Genomic DNA, 19,246 nt, shown 5'->3' on the forward strand with positions numbered 1-19,246 from the left:
GAGAGAGGGGTGAAATACGCCCTGTGCACATGGCCCAGGGCAACAATGGAGCTCCTCGGTGGTAGGCCAGGGCCAGAAAGCCCCTCCTGCCTCACACACCCTTTGCCCAGGCCTTGGATACAGGCGCTCCCTGGGGAGTAGCCAGATGTTTTTTTCTTTAGTCAGCTCCAGACAGCACTGCTGCTGCAGGAAGGCAAATAGAAGCACCCACCCTCCGCGACAGGTATCAACAGGCACTTTGGAATCATCACGAAGAGGGCGCTGTGCACGCCGAGATGATCGTGTGTCTCCCGGCCTGGCGTGGCGCTGCTGCCATTAGGCCGGGGCGCTCCGCCTGTAATTAGGAGCAAGGCCTCAGCACTTCAGGGAGGCGAGCCAGGAATTGGCACCTGCATGGCACCTGGCCTGGTGATGTAGGGGTCATCAAAACTCTGGCAGGCTCTGTAGCCTTCCCTGTTTCTCCACACAAAGCCTTCAGCCCCAGAAGGGAATTAGCCACAGCCCACATGAAGAGTTGGCCTGCCTATGTTCCCTCTAATCTTTTCCATCCAAGTGCGGATTTATGCCACCAGTGTGCAGAATAATTTTTTCTCCGTGCACTGAGGCATGTGTGAATGTGCACCACCCAGTAGAAACAAACACTTAGCTGTGGGCGCCCTGCTAATCCACTGGGTGGCATTTGAATCTCTCCTGAATGGCTGTACTAGGGCCCAGCTTACAGGGAACACTGCACACTAGGGCAGAAAGAGCTCTGGTGTGGGGTTGTATGTGGCACCGGGAATTGTTGGAAATTCCCACCAAACACACATGCCCTTTGCACTTGCAGGGGCTGGGCGCACTCACTCATGCAGAAAGTGCGCCTGCACAGGGTCCGGGTGCCGTTCGGTGGGAGCGCAGGGCCTGATCCTGACCCAGCTGCTCAGTGCTGTCAGAATCTGAGGCGAAGGACCCAAAAGCTACCTAAGGGATTTGGGGGCCCGTCCGATCCCTTCTTGTTAATTGCTGCTCTTTTGTTCCTCCAGAGATCAAGTACATTGAAATGACTCCCGCCCGAGCCAGGAGCCACGAATCAATGCAGGGCTCGGCCAGCCCTTGCGTCACGCCGCTCTCCATGTCTCCCCAAAGCGGCTGCTTCCTGGTCCCAAGAGGGGTGCCACCCCGGGACAACTGCACCCCAAATGGCAGTGTGGTCTTCTCCGGGCCGGAGAGCACCCGGGCAGTTCCTCAAAGTGGGAGCTCCCCCCAGCCCTGCTACCGAGTGTCAGAAAGCGTATCCATCCCGCAGCGTGGTCAGAAGGACTGCATCTCCTACGGGCCAAACGCTTTCCTAGCCACCTCTCCGGGCCTGGAGAACTTACGGAAGGCTTTGTACCTTGCGCGAGCTTCTCAGCAAACCAGCAGGGTCTCCGTGCTCTCCACCAGCCCGGGATCAGACACCAGTTACGTGCTTGGCAGGTAAATCCCCCTTTGTTGTGTCCGCGCGCTCAGCGTCGGTAGGGGACGTCCGCCAGGCTGGCGCGTTTCGCCACCTGCCATAGTTTTATGGAGCTGGCACCCTTCAAAGCCGGGGGGGGGGGGGAGTGGGAGCAATACCCCCCTTCTTCGGCTTGTTGCACAGCGCGCAGGCTGGAAGACAAGCCCTGCAGTCCCCTGTACTTTCTGCTTTTCTTCCGCAGCAGCACCCAGTCGCTTCTCAACGACGACTCGGACTCTTACCCAAGTGCCCACAGACCGGCGGAGAGCCCGGTCGCTAGTCTCCCCTCCCCGAGCACCAGGGCTTTCAGTCCAGGTTCCGAGCCCAACCCAGCGAACGCCTCTTCCTCCCCGCCACTCCAGAAAGGCCATGCCAGCAGCTGCCCGCCCTCTCTCGTTACCTCCATGGCCGAGATCCCCATCCTGCTGGTCAACGGGTGTGTGGAATCTGGCGAGACGTCTTCCAGGGTGGCCAACGGTGTCCCAGGTTCCACCAAGCAGACGATCCCACCCCAGCCCAGCCCATCCTCCGGGACCAGCCGCGGGAACAAGACCTCTTCAGACACGTCTTTCTTCTCCTCGCATAGTAAGTTGGGCTTGTTTGGGTGGAGCTCTCTGGCGGTGAGTGAGAGTCTCCGGCAGGGAGAGTCCCTTTAGGTTGTGGTAGAAAGACAGGATAAAACGGGAGGTTGCGTTTCCACGTCCAATCAAGCTTTCGTTTATAAATTGTTAATATGTGAGGAGCTGCGTCCTTGAGGGTGAAAATGCCATCAGTCAGAGGCTATGTCTATTCTGCATCTTTCTGTCGACAGAGGGATGCAAATCAAGCACTTTGAAAGTGCAAATGAAGCCGGGATTTAAATATCCCTTGCTTCATTTGCATAAACATGGCCGCTGCTTTTTTTTTTCGAAATGGAGCTTTTTCGAATAAAACCCAGCAGTCTAGACGCAATCTTTTGAAAATACAACCCTTTTTCAAAAGATCCTGTAAACCTCAAGGATCTTTCAGAAAAGGGTTGTATTTTCAAAAGATCGTGTCTAGATTGCCAGGTTGTTTTGTTTTTGTTTTTCGAAGAAGCTCCGTTTTGAAAAAAAGCGGTGGCCGTGTTTATGCTAATGAGGAATGGGATATTTAAATCCAAGCTTCATTAGCAGTTTGAATGTGCCTAAACCACATCTCTCTGTCAACAGAGGTGTAGTCTAGACACACCCAGAGTGTTATAGATGGTTATAAGTCACATATCTACTGGCGGAGGTTCACTGTCCCATGGAGTGGCACTTAGATTACTTAGAGTACCTCTAGACCAGGGGTGGCCAACCCACGGCTCACGAGTCGCATGCGGCTCCTCTCCCCCAAAAATGCGGCTTGTGAAGCCGCCCCTGCTTCCCTCCAAACAGCCCGCAGCTCCAGCGGCAATTTAAAATGGCGTCCGCAAGATGGTGGTGGCCAGTGGCAGCCTGCTGTGGCCAAAAAGCCTAAGCCAGTGTTTTTATAAAGGGGCAGTGTCCTTTTTTTTTTCTCTCTCTCTCTCTCTCAACAATTCTTTGCATTTTTTCCACCGCTGCCTCAGCTCTTTTGGTTTAATGGGTTGGCCACCCCTTGTCTAGACCAGAGTTTCTCAACCTTTTTTTGCTCATGGCCCCCTTCTGAGCCTCGTTTACCTCTGCGGCCCCCCTCATATCTGCTGTTAGTTGGAAAAAAAGGTCCATAATTTACCTAATGTTCCGTTTTTTCCATGTGGCCCCCTAGAGGTAGGGCGTGGCCCCTGGGGAGCCATATGGCCCACAATTGAGAACCACCGGTCTAGAAGGTGGGGCTATTTCGGGATACCATAGGTATCCCGAAATAGCTACCCTACGTCTTTTAAATGCGCCCGTTATTTTGAAATATTTTTCAAAATAACGGGTGTGCTATTTTGGCATCCCTGTAACCCTCATTCCATGAGGGTAAGGGATGTGTAGAAATAGCGCATTATTTCAGAATTTGGTGCTGAATTTCAAAATCAGCTATTTTGAAATACAGTGGAAATAAGATACACAAATTGAGTAGCTTATTTCGAGTTTCGGGTGCTGTGTAGACGCAACCTTAGAGAGAATGAGTTTGCTCAGAGCCAGCTGGCTTTATAGCTCAAGTTGTCGAGGCTTCTACACTAAGCTCCCAGGTTTGGTTTGTTACACTCGTAAGCAACCTGTTGGACTCTCCGAAGATCTAGGATGATGGATGAATCATTTGTTGAAACAGCTGCTCATTTTAACCCTTATAAACTGGAACCCCAATATAAATTGTGACCATGAAAGCGTATGCATGAAGACTCTCTCCAGCCTCAAGAAATGTCCGAGTATCATTCTCCGAAAAAGGAGCAGGGTGGGTAAAAACTTCTAGTAACAATGAGGTTCCATAAAATTAGTGCACCCCCTTCTCAGCTAGCATGCACAAGGTCATTCCACTATAGCAGACGGAGCTTTGCTTATTTACACTGGCTGAGAATGTGACCCGTCATTTTTAATTTCATCCTTATTTCATTGCTAAGACTGTTCCTCCCTCCCTCCCCCAAATTTGTTTTTGGAGGACATCTAAAGCTATCAAAAGTTTGGGAAATACACGATTCCTAGTTCAAGAGTAAACAACTGGGCCATTGTTCTCTGGAATAGTTTATGGGGGCAGCTCCCGACAGAGATTTTTCATCTAGATTCTCATGGGAAAGGAAAGAGGGATGTCTCTCAACATAGCGCTCTCGACTTCAGTGGAGCTGGGCCGAAGCGCACAGCTGAGGAGCGGAGCCTATTATCTTTCTGATCTTGACTGGGGTTTGCCAAGAAGATAATGAAGTGGAGAGTGAGTTATGCTGGGAACCAGAAGGGAAGTTCTAAGTGAAAGGCTTGAGCAAACATTTAAACCCCAGCTCGGTTAAAAGAGAAACCGTCTTTGTTCGGGTTCCTGTCCCGTTAAAGTTGCCGGGGAAAAGGATCCCTGGCATCTAAGTATTTATAAACACGCCTATGCCCTTCTATAAAGAAAAGTGAGGTATCATAGAATCATAGAATATTAGAACTGGAAGGGACCACAAGAGGTCATCAAGTCCAGCCCCCTGCTCTCATGGCGGGACCAAGCACCATCTAGATCAGGGATACTCAACATGCGGCCCACGGCCCGTTTGTTTGCGGCTTGCGGTGCAGTTTGCATTTACGCAGGACTCAACATGCGGCCCACAGGTGGGAGCCAAAACAAAAAAGTAGTCAATATCATGGTCTTCTGTTGATCTGTGTTTTAGTAGTTAAATTCCTGGACTGCCATTGCTCATGAAAAGTGCTGTCATATGGGTGGAAATCGGGTAACGATTGCGTGTTATTAGTATCAGCTGAACTGACTTAAATGGGGCCTGTGTGTTGTGTAGTCTTGCCTTCATCTTTGTATTCATGCCCCTCAGTGTGAAAGAAGCTATTTGCATATATTTGCATATATATATGCCTGTATATGCAACCACACTTAAATTGAGGCCCTCAGCATGTGCTGTGAGTATCACTGTGGCCCCCAGGGCTTCCAAAGTTGAGTAGCTTGATCTAGATCATCCCTGATAGATGCCTATCCAACCTGCTCTTCAATATCTCCAGTGCTGGAGATTCCACAACCTCCTTAGGCATCCATGTGCCGTGCGTGAGGAAATTCTGCTGTCTGTTGCAGGTCCCTCCCAAGATGGTCAACCAACCATGAAGTTTGTGATGGACACGTCAAAATACTGGTTCAAGCCAAGCATAACGAGAGACCAAGGTAAAAGGAGAGAAGGTCTGGGGGCTAGCCCTAGCCCATTACCAAATCTACCCACCTGCATAGCTCTTGGAGAGCTGCTTGTCTCACGGGGCCACAAAGGGCTGGCAAAGTCTTGGGCATTCCAGAGGTCCCAGAGTGACCTATTTCCTAATTGCATCAGAACCCACCAAAACCTGATGTTAGAAACGTGGAAGAGCCTCTTGCCAGCCCAGAGATGGGGCTCCATCCAGATCAGGCCCTCGCTCTGGGCTTCAAGAGAAATTGAGTCAACCTGAGGTTGGAAAGGGTGGAGTTATCTTTCAGTTCCCAGGCTCCGGATCCTGGCTGAGGTCAAAATGCCTCTTGAATCACCACTGTCCGGTGACACCCTTCTGGACAGGCCTTCTGCAAGGACAGAGCCTGCACCTCTGAGTTTAAGGGCATGAGGCTCTAATGCCTGAGTCAACTGATAAACACCCCTAAAGCCAGGCCCACAACAGACCTGGAAGGTCGGGATAAAGTACACAACTCCAGTAACGTAAAATACATAGCTGGAGTCGGCTTACCTTACACCAAGCTTGGCGCTGTCTTCACAGAGAGAAGCCGCTCCCATCAGCTTCCCTTACTCCTTGCAACTGCAAGGAGTACCGGCGCCAACTGGAGCCACTCTCAGTATTTGATTTAGAGGGTCTTAACTAGACCTACTAAATTGAATGCCACAAGATCGATCTTCAGCGCCACAAGTGGAGACAAGAGTAGGAGTGCTGGTTATTAAACCCGCTAAATCAAATGCTAGAAGTTCGATCTTTGGCACCACTAATGGAGAGTTGGCCTTACGCCTCATGAGGAGTAGGAGCGACGAAGAGTCCTGTGGCACCTTATAGACTAACTGAAGTGTAGGAGCATAAGCTTTCGTGGGCAAAGACCCACTTCGTCAGATGCATGTCTGACGAAGTGGGTCTTTGCCCACGAAAGCTTATGCTCCTACACTTCAGTTAGTCTATAAGGTGCCACAGGACTCTTCGTCGCTTTTGCAGATTCAGACTAACACGGCTACCCCTCTGATACATGAGGAGTAGGAGTACCTGTTACTAGACCCGCTAAATCAAATGCCAGAAGATCGATCCGTGGTTCAGTATAGACGTGGCCGAAGCACTAAACAGTTAGCGTAGGTTGCCCATGCATGAAGGATGGATCCTGAAACCCACCCTGCTGCTTTCCACTGCTACCTGGGCTGGTTACGGGGTAAATGCCGAGTTTGCGATTAAATGGGTAACCTTCTCCCATGTGCCTTGGCAGCAATCCAGCTCCTGAGGGAGGCAGAGCCAGGCGCTTTTCTCATGCGGGACAGCACGTCGTACCGTGGGTCGTTCGGGCTGGCAATGAAGGTTCTCAGCTCGCCCACCAGCTGCAAGACAGGTACAGAGAGGACAGAGTTCAACGCACCAGAGATCTCCTCTAAGCCAAGGGCAGCCGTTTGTAATGGAGCCAATAAACAACGAGGGTTTTGCTCAGTTAAGGCCCCCAGAGTTTGGATCTAGCTATGAAATTTACCCCTGTGGGCCAAGCTTTACTTGAAACCTCAAAACAGGGCTTCAGAGGGAAGCATTGTTATAGCCTGGGGCCGACTGGCTAAGTAGCAGTTCTGCAGAAAAGGACCTGGGGATTCCAGTGGATGAGAAGCTGGAGATGAGTCAACAGGGCGCCCTTGTAGCCAAGAAGGCTAATGGCGTATTAGGTTGCATTAAGAAGAGCATTGCCAGCAGATCCAGAGAAGTGATTATTCCCCTTTATTCAGCACTGGTGAGGCCACACCTGGAGTATTGGGTCCAGTTCTGGACCCCCCCACTATAGAAAGGATGTGGACACATTGGAGAGGGTTCAGAGGAGGGCGACCAAAATGATTGGGGGACTGGAGCACATGACCTATGCGAGGGATTTGGGTTTTAGTCTGCAGAAGAGAAGAGCGAGGGGGGATTTGAGAGCAGCCTTCAACTTCCTGAAGGGAGGTTCCAAAGAGGCTGTTCCCAGTAGTGACAGATGGCAGAACAAGGAGCAATGGGCTCAAGTTACAGTGGGAGAGGTCCAGGTTGGATATTAGGAAAAACTCTTTCCCTAGGAGGGTGGGGAAGCACTGGGATGGGTTCCCTAGGGAGGGGGTGGAATCTCCATCCCTAGAGGTTTTTAAGTCTCGGCTTGACAAAGCCCTGGCTGGGTTGATTTAGTTGGGATTGGTCCAGGGCAGGGGGCTGGACTTGATGACTCCTGAGGTCTCTTCCAGCTCTATGATTTATGGGTCCAAGGGATGTATGGGGTGGTGCCCAATTGTCTAGGGGTCGTATAGGAGAGCCAGGCTACTGAAATGGCATTTGGAAAATCCCGGCTGAAGTAGAGGGGGCCGTGAAGGTGTCACCCACACACCTAGTGTGGGACGCTGTCCCATGGATTGGCACTGAGGCCACATACAGCAAGAGACAAGAACATGGAAACTCTCCAGCCGAAGCAAAGTGCTCAAGCTGTAGAGACTCCTGCACTGAGGTCCCTAGTTCAAATCCCACCCAGTGATGGTTACACAGGGACACCCCCTTGGCTGGGAAAGAGACGGGTCAAAACCAGAGTGCGCAGGAAGCCCGGAGGTTGTGGTAGATCCTCTCTTGTGTTCTGCTTAAAGGTGATGAGAGCGGCGACCTGGTCCGACACTTCCTCATTGAGTCGTCTGCCAAAGGAGTGCACCTCAAAGGGGCTAGCGACGAGCCCTATTTTGGTGAGGCTCTTACCGTCCTGGAGAGGAGGGTGACGGGAGGAGCATTACGTATATTACGGTAGCACCGGGGGGAGGGGAAGGGATGCATTGTGCATGGTGCTGTACAAAGAAGCAGCAAGAGGCAGCTGAAATGCCTGTGGCGGACGCTTCTCCGTGTCTGTCGCTTGACCCATCTGTGCTGTAAAGCGCCGGGAACCACATGCTGCTGGTGTGGATAACAGCCCACGGGTCAAACTTCTGCTGGGGGGCGGTGGGAACCCGGGGACCGGACACACGTGCCGGGGGGGGTTGCTTGTCCGTGACGACCCTCTCGCTGTCTCCCTTGCAGGGAGCCTGTCGGCCTTCGTCTACCAGCACGCCATCACGCCGCTCGCCTTGCCCTGCCGGCTGGCCATCCCCACACGAGGTACGGGCCCGAGCGGGAGCAGGCCAGCGGGAAGACATGCTGGGACAAAGCCAGGGCGGGGCAGGAGGCTAGGCAGGTCTGGCAGCCCCGTCAGGGTGTCCCAGCTACAGAATCGCTCTTCCCCTGGGCCACCAAAATTGGCGTGTGGAACAGGACCTGCGTGCGGGCCGCCTCGGCACAGCCATTACTGCAGTGGGCAGAGCTGTCCTGAGAGGGGCGCAGGGTCTGGGGCAACCCCCCACCACAGGCCCTGCCTCTGCTCCATCCCATCCCTGCCCCCTGTCCACCTCGCTCCACCCCTTTCCCCAAGCTCCGCCCCCCACTGTGCCCCTTCCTGCCCCTGCTCCCCGGAGCCATAGATGACCAGGGGCTAAGAGGCAGCACAGTTCCCCTCTCCGTACTCCCACGGTTCTGCTTGCTGCTGCTACGGTGGGCCTCTCCGGCTCCTGCCACCACAGAGAGTGCGGGAGTGACCCCTGCAGCCGCCCCGGCCCTGTAATCGCCTGGGTCCCTCCCAAAACTCTGGCAGGGGGGACCATCCATAGGAAGGGGGGCTGCACTGGTAGGAGGGCTTGGGAGTCAGCCCCCCTTCCTATGGATGGTCCCCCCTGCCAGAGTTTTGGGGGGCCTACGGTGGCAGCCGCAACCATTCTATGGATGGGAGGGACAAGAGCCCCTGGCAGCTGCAAGAGCCGCTGTGATGAGGGGTGAGGAGGTAAACTGGCCGGTAACTCCCCAGCTGTGGGCAGAGCCCTAAGGAGAAGACTTAATCCTCCAGGCAACACCCGCCCAATGGCTGCAGTAGCTAAACCTGGGAGAGAGAGAGGTGCCGAGAGACCCTGGCTGTAATCAAGGGCTGAGCCTGCTCATGGCCGTTAGAGAGATCCATGGGCTGGGACCCGAAAACTAGCCGGTTCCTGGGCCTAGTGTCCCCTCTGATCAGTTTCCCTGCTGGCCACGCGCTAATTTCAGAGCCGCTTGCTCGGGGCGGCTCATCCGAGCCTCGCCGGTCTGCATGGACGGCGTGTGGAAGAGGCAGGGGAAGGTGTTGCCAGGCGTGGCCCCGCCCACACTCCACCCCCTGCGTTAGCCACCCTGAGGCAGGGGCCACGTACCGCCCGCCCCGTGCTCCAGAGCTGGGGGGGGGTTGGGAGGGTGGGCAGGAGCCCTGCCCCTGTGGCGGTGGTGGATTTGGCTCCTGAAGGGGGCGGGGCCTCAGCTGGAAGAGGCGGGCGTGGGAGGTTGCCCTCCCACCCTACGTTCACCCTCCGCCCATGCCGTTCTGTTTCATCCTTGCCCAGATTTTGCTGGCGCCCATAACGGCGCGGAGACCCCGCTGGAATCTGCGCTTGCTGCAGTGAAGAAAACTGCCGGTGAGCAAAGGAAAACACAATCCGATTTTTCCCGGGCATGGCTTGCTGGAGGGGACAGCCTGTCGCCGCCCTCAAGGCCTTTGGACTTCACCCCGTGCACAGTGATTGAGTCCTTAGCACGCCGGCCCCTGAGCTGTTTTCTTCACGTTTGTGATCAATCCCAACACGAGCCGCGGAAGCCACTGACGTGACCAGGATCCATGCCGGGAGGCAGAGCCTACCTTTGGGGAAAGGGCATTGCTGGCTCCCATGGGTCTATCGCACGTCCTGGGGTACCTGGTGTTTTTCCTATGGCCCCAATAGCAGGTGTCAGGGGCCGGCCAGCAAATCTCGGCGGGTGTTAAAACATACAGAAGTGGGTAGTTGTCATGACTGAGAAAAGTTTGAAAAGGTGACTCCTTTGGCTCAGGCTTCAGAAAGCAAAGGGAAAGATCCCGACATTTATCACTGAATAAAATTGCCTGATTTTTTTAAGCCAATCTTAATAATAAATAATTAATTAATAAGCAATATTAATAATCAATACATAAGCCAATCAATAATTTTCAGGGCCAGATGATTGCTTTCTGAACACCTGGAATTTGGCCCTCCTGGGGGAGTGTCCTTTGTGGCTGGGATAAGATTGGGGGGCCGGATGGGGGAAAGGAAGATCCAAGATTTAGCAGGATATAAAATTCATTCTGAGTCCCCCCACTCCCCGATCTTTAACCCTCCTGTCCCGAGTGTGTGGTGGGTGAAAGCGAAGGATCAGAGAGCGACATGTATAATTGTTAATTATTGATATTCCTGAGGTTTGCTAGGTGCTGTGCAAACGCAGAGCAAAGAGATGGCCCCCAATGGAGCCCTCACTGGCTCTTTGAAGTGGGACGGGGGGGGTGCAGACCCAGCATGGGGTGCTGACCGTGGGTTTGTGCTGTTCTCTTGCAGCCTGCAACGTCTTGTACCTCAACTCGGTGAGCGTGGAGTCGCTGACCGGCGCCTCGGCGGTCCAGAGAGCTGTCTCCTCCACCTTCGAACTGGAGACGCTGCCCATGCCCACCATCGTCCACTTCAAAGTGACTGAGCAAGGAATAACCCTGACCGACGTCCAGAGAAAGTAAGGACGGTCGTGCCGACCCGCTGCAGCTGAGAGGCTGGCCTTAGACTTCCTGGGGGGGCGGTGCTTATGACAGCGCTGCTGCGGATTGGTCAAGGCTGGCCGAGTGACTCGATTCCGGCATGAATGAGGGAAGGGCTCTCTAGGACCTCATTCTCTTAACCCTGAGCTTCCCCTCTAACATGGGGCCAAAGTCTCTCCCCGGGTGGCAAGCCCAGCGTGAAGTCCAGGGGGAACTCTGGGCCAAATGAATCCCTGCCTCCAGTGGGGGCACCCCGCGCCAGGCTGCATCCGACCCGCTACACTGAGCCGTGCTTTGAACGAAGCCCAGGTGCTTATGCCGTTGGCGCTTTGGTGACGGGAGCTAGAATCAGGCTCCACATTCACATCACTGGTCAGCTGAGGTCGATGGGCCCAGTGATGCCCTCCCATCAGCTCATTCCCTGCCCCAGGAGGAGCTCAAAAGTGGTATCCTCCCCATTGCGTTATCCAGGCGCTGCCTCTGTTAAAGCATGCTCTTCTTCCCCTCTGCAGGGTGTTTTTCCGGCGGCATTATCCCCTCGCTGCCCTCAGCTTCTGTAGCATGGACCCTGAGAACAGAAAGTAAGTTTCAACCAACTGCTCTGCAAGTTGGGGTAGTTAAGTTAACCAGGGAGCAGGGTGGGTGCTGTCGGGTTCATTTGACCCTGGACGGAAAATAACTACCATGTGTCAAAGATCTAAGATACTGACACGATCAATCTTCCGGAGTTTGATTTAGTGGATCTAGTAAAGACCCACTAAATCGAACTCAGAGCGTGCCCCTGTTGGCAGCCAGTACTCATGCTCCTGCAAGGAGTAACGGAAGCCAATGAGAGTGTTTGCTCCCTTCAGCCTCCCGTTGTGGGAGTGGCAGGGAAACTCGAATCAGAGAATGTCGATTCCAGCTAGGAGTTGCGTATCTTAATTTGGCCATCCCCTTTAGTGTAGACCTGGCCTAAAACCACATGAGCACAGGACTGGAGCAAGGATTAGCCCTGAGCTGAATGTCAGAACTGAAAGAACTGATCAAATTTCAGAAAAGACTAATTTGCAGTTCAGCTTTTCCCCCCCCAGTAAACGTAACCATTTTCTAGTTACCTATTAATCAGACGCGGCTAATCAGATTAAGGGTCTTGATTTCTCTTGGATGCTTATTCACCTCTTTTCTTTCAGGTGGCAAAAATACTGCAAGTCGTCACGGTAAGCCTCATCCAGAGACACTCCCTTAAAACACAGGAGGAAAGGGATTGTATTTCCTGGGTTCCGGTTACTTATACAGACACATTTCAAACAACAGTGGAAGAGAGAAGCAGGCTAAACCCGGAAATTAGAAACCCAACGATAAGAGGCGAAGTGAAACTTTGTGGGTGGCTTGAATAGATTTAGGAGAACTCATCTGTGCTTTGTAATGAAACCCTTCTGGGGTGGAAGGGTGGTACGACCCATATAGACCCACGCGTGGTGAGATCTTTGCTCTAGCTGCAGCTAGAGGGATGAATTTCACCTCCCGTCAAATCCTTAGAATAATAGGAGATTAGGGTTGGAAGAAACCCCAGGAGTCATCGAGTCCAACCCCCTGCTCAAAGCAGGACCAATCCCAACTCAATCATCCCAGCCAGGGCTCTGTCAAGCCGAGCCTTAAAAACATCCCATCCCATCCCATCCCTTGTTCTGTCATCTGCCACCCCTGAGAACAGCCTCTCTCCAGACTCTTTGGAACCCCCCTTCAGGTGGCTGAAGGCTGCTTTCAAATCCCCCCTCACCCTTGTCTTCTGTAGACTAAACCAGTGTTTCTCAACCAGTGGTACGAGTACGCTTAGGGGTACTCGAGAGAAGTCTGGGGAGTACGTCCACACAATTGAAGTTTTGAGAAACCTGAATTTTTGCTTTAAGTTTTACGGCGTTTTATTATTTTTGTACTTTTTACACCCAAAAATTTCGTCACCCGCCCGGCTACCATTAAGTTGTTTGAACAAATGGGTTGCAATGGTACAAAACAATGTTGCATGCCTGAAAACTGTAGGTAGTGGGGTACTTTTATTATTATTATTATTATTATTATTTTACTTTTTATTTTTATTGGAAAAAGTGTTACTTTATAAAAAAAAAAAAGTTGAGAAACACTGGACTAAACAAGCCCAAATCCCTCAGCCTCTCCTCGTAAGTCACAAGCTCCAGCCCTCTCTGCTGGATTTTCTCCAATTTGCCTCCATCCTTTCTGTAGTGGGGGGGCCCCAAACTGGACACAATACTCCAGACATGGCCTCAGCAGTGCTGAAAGAGGGGAATAATCCTTCCACTCCCTAATCTTCCCATGGCCCACTTATTTGTTTTCTCGGTGCTCAGGTAGTGAGTTCCTATAAGACTCCAAGAAACGTTTCATCGTCAGGAGGATCCTGGCCGGTTTTTCCTCGGGAATGTAACTGGGGAAGGGACCGCGTGGGTTTGCTGTTCTTGGACGTTCGCTCTGTGACTTGCTTGAGCTCATTCTCCTGCAGTTTGGAACGCAACCTAACCGGGCCTGTATTTGGTCTCTCTCTTTCTCAAAGGATCTTTGGCTTCGTCGCCAAGAGCCAAACGGACGCCGAGAATCTCTGCCACCTCTTTGCCGAGTACGACACGGTGCAGCCAGCTTCCCCGGTCATTGACTTGATCCGCAAACTCCTCCCGGAGCAGTAGAGGCGGCTGAACTGCTTCCGACCTTGTTGCGTTTTTGGCAACCGCGCGTATTTATAACTTTGGGGATGTACTTTGATGCCGAGACTTTCAGAGGAAGTTTTGACTCTCCCTGCTCAGTCCTGGGAACCTCCGCTGGGATGGGGTCTCTTTCGAGAGGAATCGCGTGGAAAGCTTGCCCCTGAGGAATGTCTCGGGCGTACCTAGTGCAGCTTGCAGGAAGCCAGACGGCGGAGGAGCCCAAGAGGGCTTGGATTTGCCTTGCCAAGTCCTTTGCTCATTTGACGGGGATTTGGTTCGTTAACAGGCTGGGGAAGTTTTGAGAGCAGTGTCTGTCTTCACATAACTGGCGGGTCGCATAGGCTGGGGGAGGCTGGGCCTCTCCAGACAGTCAGCTGTGGCCTTGCTCCTATCCTGCCCAAGCCACTCCACTTGTGAGGCTCTTCTCAGGCCCCCTGTACTCCAGCCGGGACAGGGGATGCTGGAGCCACCCACGGCCTGCCTTCCCATGCTCTGGGATGGTGGCATAGCTGGGGCTGCCTGCTTTCCTTGTGCTCCAGGCCTGGGTAGGGTGCAGCCTCGTGCCACCTGCTCTCCCCACGCTCCTTAGCTAGCCTCAGGTGGGGCCACACTGGGGAAGGGGGCTCTGGGCTCCAGTGGGGGATGGAAAGGGCAGGGCTTGAGATGGAAGGGGCAAGCCTGAGGACTAGTGCCCCCAGCCAGGGGTTCACCCACCGCCTATGCATCTTGAGATCCTTAAAGGGGTCCAGGCTCCCACCCTCCAAAAATCCCAGTTAGCACCACCCAGGTTACTCTGCAAGAGGTGAGACAAGCACCTGCCCTAGGCCGACAGGCCCGCTACATAGCCGGCAGGTGTGCGTTTTGCCCACCAAGGCCCCCACGAAGATTTGCTTCTGACAAATCTTGGCTCCCTCTGATTTTTAGACAGAGCTGTCAGGCCAAGCAGGGTTTTTTTTAACTTGGCCAGGGCTGGTAAATTTGGGGGCCCTTTTTGGCTAGGCTGGTTGAGACCAGCTCCAAATCCCCGGCTCATCCTGAGCAGAGAAATAAACCCTGACATTTTCTGGACAGCACCGTGTTGGCTTTTGGGAGGAGACTTACCAGGATCGCAGCCAGACCCTCAGTGAGGTAAACTGACGGCGCTCTGGTGCTATTCTGGTTTACAGCCTGAGTCTGGGACAGCAGCATTAAAGTCAGAAGGTAGAGCCGGGCTCAAAATATACCTTTGATCCTCCCTTTTTAAAACTCCCATGGTACTGTCGATGGTTTTTGTTTGAGGCTCTTTTATCCGGAGTATGAACAAGTCTGACGAGGAGGTATTTTCTGTCTTAATGGGGGATTGTTTCACTCACCACGAAAGCTAGTGTGGAGCTTTTAACAACCGAACTATGTTACTGTGTGCTGCAAGCGTGTGGATGTATGTGTAACTAAAGAAAACCCCTGTATCCTCCAACATGACTTTGAAAGACTTCCTTGGCGGCAGGAAAACACTGAGTGCATGTGGTGGGATTGCTCCATGCAAGACAAGCAACAGGCCCCAACAAGATAAAGCCTTTTGAGCATTTTCTATCACGCACAACAAGTTTTTTTCGGCCTCCGGTGTGGTTTAATTACAGCACACTCTGTGCGATTCGAGGTCTGACTGCACCACCAGGCCAAGCAGGTGCACGCCGTAGGGAAGTAAGACTCCAAAAATGCTTGGGGGAGCTCAAAGCACTCCTGGAATTTGCACCTTCCCAGAGGAGTCGACAGGCAGGCTTTGTCTGCACTGGCACATTTTGCTGCCCACAGCTGCCTTTTGGCGAAAAACCAGTGAGAGTGTTTACATTGTGATGCAACTTTTGTCAGGGAAAACACCCAGTTTTGGCAACAAAAAAATCCTCCCCCGTGAGAGACTTCTGCCTTTTTCCCCTCCCTTTATTGTCGACCGTGTGGACACTGTGGTTTGTTTTGCCAAGAGAACTGGCTTCCACCAGTATCCCACCATGCCTGCCCTGATGGCTGTGCTCAGTGTTTTGTGATCTCTGCTGCCCTGCAGGCATGCGCCCTTCCCCTTTCACAGCTCTGGGAAGTATCTGACAGGTGAGTGAGCTGAACAAACAAAAAGCAAATTATTGGACTGCTCCTGTTCTGCCCTGCCAGGAACACAGTGGCAGGCTGACTGTTGCTGCAGCGGGAGGGCTGGAGAGACAGCTGTGCTGCTTTGACGTTCCTCAGCACGGAGAGCTTGCAGAGCCTTAGACACGGGGTCACATGAAAGCAATGGAGAGACAGATTTGTCACAAGATTTGAGCCTTGAATGAGACTAGCTCACTTCAGCTCTGCTCTCATCCGGGGTGCTCCGCGTACATGCTGTCCCTTATTAAAGCAGGGGGCTCCAGTAAATAAGAGACCAAATTGCATCACGAGGTCATTGGATGGGGAGATCCAAGGTCTATTTCCCCCTTCACTCAACAGTCATAAGATGGTCTTGTCCCCCAGGAGCATGAGTAGGTGAGCCAGGAAACTGAGCAAGTGAGTCTGGGGAATCACATTGACATGTGTGCATGGGCTGCAGTCTTCACTGTCTATCCCACTAACGCCGTCTGCTTTACCGACTCGATCATTTGAAATCACGGGCAATTCATCTGTGTCTCTTCCTCCATGAATCGCTGCTGTGTCACAGCATTTCCCATGCAATTGACATAGGATTAAAAGGTTACGGAAGCACAAGGCTGCATAAATCTTGGGGCTTGTTCTTTGGCCTGGTGTAGTGGTTAGAGCACTTGACTGGGACCCCTGTAGCCTTGGGTTCTATTCCTGGCTTCCCATGACCTGGTGTGTGACCTTAAGTAAGTTCTGGCGTCTATGTACCTCAGTTTCCCCTCCTACTCTTTGCCCATCTTGTAGTAGCAAATATTTACATAATGGCAGTGCCCAAAAGATCCCAGTTGGACACTCGTACTTCATGCCGTGCAAAGATAGAGAGAGACCAGGTAAGACGGCACTCTCTTTGGGTCAGGGCTACCTCTCCCTTTGTACAGCACCCAGCACAAAGCGGCTGCAGGCCCAGGATGTTACATTATTGTCATAGTGACTGACAAGTTTTCCTCACATAGACAGACGAGTCATCTAAAATGAGGCCAGAGCATTAAAATGCCATGGGGTTGGCATTCTTGAACCAGCTCGCTCATTTCTATTTAAAAGCATGTAGCATTTTTCTCCTCTTAGACTTTCACTGACAATAGTTAAGAAACTGATTCTTTTCTAGCTGTTCTTTTGCAAGGACAGATTTCAAAGGGCTCTGCTCCAGACACATGATCCATGCCATAGGCCTCTCCGCTTGCTGAATGAGAGGCTTGGGAATGGATTCCCTCTACTTCTGATTCATTAAGAGCCACAAAACAGGGCATCAAACTGGGGTCTTCTGAGCCCTTGTTGAGTAGCCCTAACCACTAGGCCACCTTCAGCCTCACCTGGAGAAGGGGCTGACCTGGTACCTAGGTCTTCTGCCGTTTTACTGATCACCCTAGGTACTAGTAACGGGAGTGAACATAAGAACGGCCATACCAAAAGTCGAGGATACTGTCTTCTGACAGTGGTCAATGCTAGATGCCCCAGAGGGAGTGAACAGAATAGGGAATCATCCAGTGATCTCTCCTGTCATCCATTTCCACCAGCCTCTGACAAACAGAAGCTAGGGAAACCATTCCTACCCATCCTGGCTAATAAATATTGATGGACCTATCCTCCATGGATTTATCTAGCACTTTTTTGAACCCTGTTAAAGTGCTGGTCTTCACATCCTCTGGCAAGGAGTTCCACAGGTTGACTGTTTGCCCCATGAAGAAAAACTTCCTTTTGTTTGTTTTAAACTTGCTCCCTATTAATTCCTTTGGTGACCCCCGGTTCTTACGTTATGGGATCAAGTAAATCACTTTTCCTTATTCACTTTCTCTGCACCAGTCATAATTTTATAGACCTCCGTCATATCCCCCCTTAGTCTCATCTTTTCCAAGCTGAAATGTCCTCATCTTTTTATAAGGCAGCCATTCCAAACCCCTCATCATTTTTGTTGCCCTTTTCTGAACCTTTTCCAATGCCAAGATATTTTTGGGAGGATGAGGCAGCCACATAGGCACACAGTACTCAAAGGGCGTACCATGGATTTATAGAGGCAATTAGATATTCTCTGTCTTGTTCTGTATCCCTTTTTAAATGATTCCTGACATCCGGTTTGTTTTTCTGTCTGCTGCTGCACACTGCGTGGATTCCAGCTTCCTACAAAAGCTCCCTCCTCCTCTGCTCCCCAAATGAGTCTTTTCTGGGGCAAGGCCATTAGCCATTGTGCACAAAGGTGCTTTCCCTAGGGAAATGGCACGTCCATCATGCGTAAGAACTATGCCTGTTGAGTGCCCGGCCTGTCCGCTGAAGGGACCCAGTTAGCACCAACTGATGGTTCCTCCGGCATCTCTCTTTTTTCCTGGTACATAAATAGGGGCACCATATGGTTTAACAAAAAATACCAAAACATCTCCCCCCCCCCACGCCCCCACCAAAAAAAAAACAGTAAAAAATTCTGTTGATCAAAAAAAAAAAGGGGGCGCTGCGCCTTTAAATGGCCCCACACTCTTCACTCTGCCACCCCTGCCAGATGCAGCAGGGGAAAATTGACCCTACCAGACTTCCATCCGAGGGAAACACGAAATACGGTATTTTCTGTTTTGTTTTTTTTTACTGGACAGGGGACCCGAATAACAGACAGTCCTGGTGAAAACCAGATACCTGGCAAGCCTATACACAAATAAAGAGCCACTCGCAGCTGGCATCGAGCGATGAGCATGTAGGACACCAGGGGGCTGCAGCGAGTCAGCTTTTCTCCCCAGCCCCATTTGCACATCCGCTGGGAGTTATAAATACATAGGAAAGTCGGTCTGGCAGCTTGGCTGGTTATTGTAATGCTGTTTTGATTAAACAAAATTTAATCACTTCTGTGACTTTCAGTCTCTGTGCCTGGCCTCTGGGACCGCGATTTCTATTATGCAATCTGTGAACAAGCACAGCTCTAAATTCATGGCCTTTCGGACAACGCTTTCCATGAAAACCTATTTATAATGGCGAAGGGAATATGGAGATCCAAGTGCTCTGGCTCGCCAGCTGATAGCATGAAGAGCAGTTGCTGCTTTTCTTTTTTCCTTTGAGAAAAGAAAATATGCAAAATCTTCCCCACGGAGCTCTGATTCCCACCCCACACCCTCCCCGTTTCAGTCCAAGCTGCAGAAAGTGAGTCCGGTTTTGCAGAGCTCCTCCAAAAAAACCCCTCTGCTTTGTTGTTGTTTGCGTTTCTGCTTCAAAGCCATTTTGGAGGAGGGAAAAGGGCCTGTGGTCAAGCCAAACCCTTGACATTTTTGCCTTCGGAATGTTTGTCAATGAAGCTCCCTTTGCTCATGAAACCCAGCTGAAGTTTCAGGTCAGACCCAGCCGAAAGCTCCAAGAGAAACTCAGCCCAAACCACCTGGATTGAGGAAGAAAGCAGCCAGCAATTCTCCAAGCATCTCCTGGCCTCCATCGCTTGGCCCCGGCTTCTTGGAAGCTCAGCGCTTGATTTCGGTTCCTCGCGTTGGTTCCAGCCATTTTGCAACAAATCCCAATCTTTTCCTTTCCTGGTTTGTGGTTTTCTCACCACAGC

General features: G+C 51.8%; 1 protein-coding gene across 2 annotated transcripts in view; it reads left to right on the top strand.

The window, feature by feature from the left end:
* TNS4 (tensin 4) overlaps positions 1–15,160 on the top strand; it is a 30,044-nt gene extending 14,884 nt beyond the window's left edge. Inside the window, exons 3-13 of one of the 2 annotated variants that reach the window (XM_075911297.1) lie at positions 1,023–1,455; positions 1,677–2,059; positions 5,156–5,242; positions 6,521–6,640; positions 7,893–7,985; positions 8,314–8,391; positions 9,693–9,764; positions 10,692–10,860; positions 11,395–11,463; positions 12,055–12,081; positions 13,431–15,160. In XM_075911297.1, the coding sequence (XP_075767412.1) occupies positions 1,023–1,455; positions 1,677–2,059; positions 5,156–5,242; positions 6,521–6,640; positions 7,893–7,985; positions 8,314–8,391; positions 9,693–9,764; positions 10,692–10,860; positions 11,395–11,463; positions 12,055–12,081; positions 13,431–13,560 (1,661 nt within the window). In that variant the 3' untranslated portion in view covers positions 13,561–15,160. The remainder of the gene's footprint in view (positions 1–1,022; positions 1,456–1,676; positions 2,060–5,155; positions 5,243–6,520; positions 6,641–7,892; positions 7,986–8,313; positions 8,392–9,692; positions 9,765–10,691; positions 10,861–11,394; positions 11,464–12,054; positions 12,082–13,430) is intronic. The other variant, XM_075911298.1, reaches the window with a different exon arrangement.
* The last annotated feature ends 4,086 nt before the right edge of the window (positions 15,161–19,246 follow it).

The sequence above is a fragment of the Pelodiscus sinensis genome, chromosome 29 (assembly GCF_049634645.1).
Source record: "Pelodiscus sinensis isolate JC-2024 chromosome 29, ASM4963464v1, whole genome shotgun sequence".
NCBI classification, from domain to species: Eukaryota; Metazoa; Chordata; order Testudines; family Trionychidae; genus Pelodiscus; species Pelodiscus sinensis.